This window comes from Gadus chalcogrammus, unplaced genomic scaffold, assembly GCF_026213295.1.
Source record: "Gadus chalcogrammus isolate NIFS_2021 unplaced genomic scaffold, NIFS_Gcha_1.0 GACHA072, whole genome shotgun sequence".
NCBI lineage: Eukaryota > Metazoa > Chordata > Actinopteri > Gadiformes > Gadidae > Gadus > Gadus chalcogrammus.
The window spans coordinates 275,398-281,014 of record NW_026613507.1 but is presented as its reverse complement, the minus strand read 5'-3'; the positions used below and the strand labels follow the sequence as shown (position 1 = coordinate 281,014).

At 46.0% G+C, this 5,617-nt stretch overlaps 1 protein-coding gene across 1 annotated transcript; it reads left to right on the top strand.

Moving 5' to 3' along the window:
• Positions 1–515: 515 nt before the first annotated feature.
• Positions 516–5,617, top strand: LOC130378347 (zinc finger protein 235-like). The gene is made up of 5 exons (XM_056585127.1): positions 516–817; positions 1,706–1,838; positions 3,296–3,579; positions 4,064–4,127; positions 4,644–5,617. The coding sequence occupies exons 1-5, from the start codon at positions 764–766 to the stop codon at positions 5,543–5,545; spliced, it is 1,437 nt and encodes a 478-aa protein (XP_056441102.1). The 5' UTR covers positions 516–763; the 3' UTR covers positions 5,546–5,617.

Genomic DNA, 5,617 nt, shown 5'->3' with positions numbered 1-5,617 from the left:
ACTGATAAATGGTCTCATGCCTTTCTTTTAATCATTCATCAGAGAGGAACCTGTGTATCCAACAAACCACCAATAGGAACCATTGCAAAAGGGTTAAAATGTAAAATTAAAACAAAAAAATAAATTATTATTATTACGAGCTGGAGCAGTGAATTTCTATTTTGCTATTCCTTGTTTGATGGTTTCAATTAATCTGTTCAACAATTTTGTTATTGTTTTGTTCAAAAGCTTTTTTTTAACCAAGAGCTGAACATCATCATCACAATTATAAAAAACGGTATTATTTGAACTGTATTATCTAAGTCTGTATTTGTTGCATAGGATCCTGATGATCCCATTTGTTTGTTTTTATTTTAATTCTTGCATTTTATTGGTCATTCTTTGTTTGTATTTTTAAAACATGTTACAAAATAGAAGAAAAGGAAAAATACGGGTAAAGGTTACCTCCCCTTTCTCTGCTCTGCCCGCCCAGAGAATTTGTCCCGACCACCCATGAGAAAATGAGCTACGACCGTGTGGGCTCAGCACACACATAATTCTTTCCTGGAGAGACATCATAGCTTGCAAGCATTGCAGTTGCTCAGTGTTCGGATGTGCAAATTAACACAAAAGTATAATTTTAGTTCCCTCATCCGAGCCGCTGAAGAACCGGTGGGTTAATTTAATTTTCTCTGGAAATGAGTCAGTCTGCGCTAAACATTTCACAGACGACTGCTTCCTCAACTTGGTCCGATACAAAGCTGGACTTGCTGAACGTCTGGAAATGGAGTCCGTTTCAGTACCAACACTCATCGGCTCAGCTACAAACCTCGGACAAGTAAGTCAACTACCGCTATATCATTGTGTTGCTTTACTGTATATGGTTACCTTGTTACCCTAGCATTAGCTCTACAGCTACCAGCCCAGTTACTGTCTCTAATGTAAAGGTAGATGGCATCAGGTATGTGTGTGAATACACGCACTGTAATGCGAGTGTTGGACACTTCTTTGTTATTTGGATAACTGTTCTGACTGAGCGTGCACCTCTGCAAACCAGGGGGATCACACGAGAATGGGCAAAAGTTCAGCAAAGGGGGTACAGACACTGATCTCTACTGCTTGGATACCAAGGGAATGTCCCGAATCTTTAAGAATGTCTGCTCACCCTTCTACAAATGAATACAACTGTCTTTTTCCAGCTACGTGACCGCAGTAGTTGTAGCGTTTTACTAATGCGATAATTATGGCCCGTTAACTCTACCTAAATAAATATGGTGCGATCCAGGTAACCCGTGTTTTCACAACCCTCTACCAGATCGATGACCTCCGTTACAGCTCGTAACTTACGGTCTAAAAAGTGTCCCCGGAACGCAGCATAATGTTATACATCGATCTGGTACGAGTTCACAGGTAGTGAGTTGCGGGTTGGACTGCCATTCCAGGGCCCACTCATATTTTCCCCTTCACACCTGATTCAAATCCATGGGTTATTTACAGGTTTCTGAATACCTTGATGTAGGCTAATTGTATTGAGATGAAGTTTTAAGATATATGAACTATGCAAATAAACAAATGATGTAACATCGTTTTATCATTTCATAGATCTAATTTTGAGTTAGGCTACTGTAATTCACTAAACATGCTTATCTTATGTCTTCTTACAACTTGCACCTGGAATACAAAGTAATACATTGAGTACTAATTTGACCTTGTTGTCTCTACACAGGCCAGCACATCAAGTGCTTACATTCAGCAGCTTCTCTCAAGGGATGTTGCCTGCCATACAGACCACCTGGAAACACATACTGTAGCCACACGGCTCTCCTTAAAGACTTTGCAGACCCATTTTAAAAGTGAAGGTATGTACTTTCCAACTTGAGTACATTTACTTTTGATGTAGTAGATTCTAGGCAGCATAGATTCTAAGCTGATGCTAGACTCCAACTGCGCTAAAAAGCTCTTTGGAAAAGCATCATGACCAGCGCCCTGTTAAACACGAGTCAAACTTGGGAGTTGCATTTCAAAGATGGAATCAGTCAAGAGCCCAGAAGGGTTTCAGGACAGATATCACATTAGCTGGTTTATTATTCTCAAACATCAATGAAATCAAAATGTATGAATGTTAGCTGATCAGCTTACAGGGAAGGACACGTTGTCGCTTGCTATTGTCAAAATAGAATAATTGCGCTAGTCTCAGATGTCATGTTGTGCTCCGATCATTTTGCGCTGGTGTTCGTTCAGTGTCCTCCACCTGGCCTCCGCTTGAGCTTTGAGTCTAGGGGGGGAGGGTGCTGGAGGAGACATCCCTCTCCAAAACTCTGAATCTTTGTCTGCATCTGAAAATGAGCCTCCCGACTCACTTCCACTTCGGGATGTAGCGGTGAAGACGCAATGAAGTCCTTGAGTAGCGTCCTACTCAAGGACTTATTTACTTACCGTGCTTCCAAAGGGAAAATGGCTAAGCCAGACAAAATACTGTCATAAACAAACCAAAAATCAACCAGAGGGTTGCTCACTAGCAAAGTTCAAACAACATGAGAATCACAGAACATGTACCAGCAAGCCGTCTCACTCTGCCTCCACCAACCCTCCTCGAAAGCAGAAAATACCGGGCTTAAATAAAGCCGAACAATTAACTAAATTGGTAGACACCAACTACCATAGGGGTTCACAGACCCATGTACCATAATACATTTTTATTTAACAAAGAAATGATATTCGACCATACACTTACAAATACTGTAATAATTAAACATAGTGCAAATAAAGTCTCCCCCCCCCCCCCCCCCCCCCCCCCCTTACAAATAGTCATATTCCTGCATCCCAATCAGGCAATGAAGTGCTGCATTTTCCAGGTGCTCGTGTTGCCCGGGGTTCAAGATGTTTAGGGACCCAGGAAGTGGGTGTGGCTGTCGGTGTCTGTTTGTGTCCCGCAAAATGTATGGGTTAACGGCAGAGAATGGGTCATGGTGCATATCGGCGGGTACCTAACCGATTGCGAGGATGTTGACATGCAAGTAAGTGAAAGGTTTTGTCGTTTGTGATCGCTGTGTCTCATGACGAGACCCGGTTTGCCGGCACCGTGCGTGATACTCGACATTAACCGATGGATGCGTGTGTGCGTGTTGATCCGTTATGTGTTGCGGGTAGTGTCATATGTATGTGAAAAGGGGGGGCTACCCTTTCTCACTGCAGTACACAATTAAAACTCTCTGTGTCAATGTTGCATGCACTAATTTAAATTGTTTATTTCATGTACACTTCCACAGTGTAGCAAAACAATTACTGGGCCTTTTTTTTTTTTCTCCCTCTGCAGAAGACTGCGAAGCCTTTGGAGACCGCAGCACGCAGCGCGGCGCCACCTCGGAGAGTCTGGGTGTGGACGGCCCTGGCTCCTCCCACATGTCCAGTCACAGCGGGGAGCTGAAGATCCTGAGCGTCTACGGTAAAGGGGAGGGCCCACTGGCGGTGGGCGGCCATGACACCCTCTTCACCGCGTCCGAAGTGGAGGCCCTGAACTCGCTGTCTGCGGACCACAGCGCGGCCAAGAGCCTGGAGCGCGGCGAGCGGCTGGTCTGCCACGAGGAGCTGAGTGTGCAGGTTGGAAATCATCTTCTTATTCAGCATCCAAATGAGAGGTGTCCTCTGTTACAACTCCAGCACACATCCATAGAAAGCACAGTCCTTTATCATTTAATGAGTCGTAAGTGTAAGCTCAATCGTAGATTGCACTTAGGTCTGGGGAAGCTGCTGTCATTGTCTTCAGCACAAGAGGCTTGATCAACTTGTTCAACTGACTCTGTCCCCAAATGGCTGCTTGCCGTCGCTTCCCAGTCGTCATTGTGTTAAACCAGCCAATAGGGCGCCAGGGGGAGACGCCAACTTGGTGATTGGCTTCTCCAAAAACGTATCGGAAGCAGAAAGAAATGATTTGCTCTTCTCCAGACCCTTCTACAGGGCGAATTCAAAACGCCGGCAGAACAGGCTGGGGGCACCCTGTCTATCGTAGGTGGGGATTAACAACTATTCTGTGCAAATTAAAGAATTTGTCTTGTGTGTGTTTCCTTCTTTATGTGGAAAGCAGCAGACCCCAGACACCATTTCAATCAAGGTTGAAGAGGATATTGGTGGAGGCATTCCCGCTGTAGGTTAGTAATACACATTGCATCCATGCAAGCAAACAACCTACCAACTGAGAATGTACTCGATTCTACCTGCGCTAAAAAGCCTGGTCCTCTTTTGAAAAGCATCATGACCAAAGCCCTTCTAAAACACAAGGACTACTATACAGTTTATAGTAGAATGATTTCCATCTTCTTCATGGCAGGTGTCAGGAATGCTGAATCCGCTCTGATTCCCAGTATAACTACAGTATTGGTAAAGCAGGTGATAGGAAACAACAGATGACCTGGGTTGTGTCTTTATGACCTCCCCACATCCTTAAAAGGCGGAGACGTAGCGGTGCCTTTTCAGCTGGAGCCTTTGACCCTTGACCCCCCCAAGGGGAACAAGGGAAATACATAATAATCAAAAAGACGTTAGAAAGAAAGTGTCAAAATATACTTCTTCCAATACACCAGTGTGTAAAAGTACATGCTGTATCCCTTTGTGCAAATCATGAATTCAAACCATTACTTTCTCTGTCTTTGTTTTCCTCTCTGAAGAAGGCAATGACATCAGAGACCGTAGCACGCAGCGCGGCGACACCTCAGAGAGTCTGGGTGTGGACGCCCCTGGCTCCTCCCACATGGCCAGTCACAACGGGGAGCTGTGGATCCTGAGCGTCTACGGAAAAGGGGAGGGCCCACTGGCGGTGGACGGCCATGACACCCTCTTCACCACGTCAGAACCGGAGGCCTTGAGCTCGCTGTCCGTGGACCGCAGCGTGGCCAAGAGCCTGAACTGCAGCGTGCGGCTGGTCCGCCTTGAGGAGCTGACTGGGCATCAGGGCGGCCGCAAGGGCCGGCCCGGTGTCTTGTGTGGAAAGGTTATTCCCAACAATGCCAATATGATCATCCACATGAGGACACAACCCGACGAGAGGCCGTACGGGTGCAACCAATGCACGAAGCGCTACAGTCATAGGTCCTCCCTGAGTTTCCACATGAGTTCTCACTCCGGGGTGAAGCCCTACAAGTGTGACCAATGCATGAAGCCCTTCAGTCGGAAACAACACCTGAAGATCCACCTGAGAACGCACTCCGGGGAGAAGCCCTACAGGTGTGACCAATGCACGAAGCTCTTCATTCGGAAAGACAAGCTGAAGAGCCACATGACGACTCACACCGGAGAGAAGCCCTACAAGTGTGACCAATGCAAAAAGCTCTTCAGTAAGAAAGAGAACCTGAAGAGCCACATGAGAACGCACTCCGGGGAGAAGCCCTACAAGTGTGACCAATGCGCAAAGCGCTTCAGGAAGAACACAAACCTGAAGAGACACATGAAGACTCACACCGGCGAGAAACCCTACAGGTGTGACCAATGCACGAAGCACTTCGGTCAAAGTGACCACCTGAAGAGCCACATGAAGACTCACACCGACGAGAAGCCCTTAAGGTGCGATTAATGCACGATGCGCTTCTCTATCCTCTATTTTGAAAAATGTGCTGCCTTTTGCTTCCTTTTTTCATGATTAAAA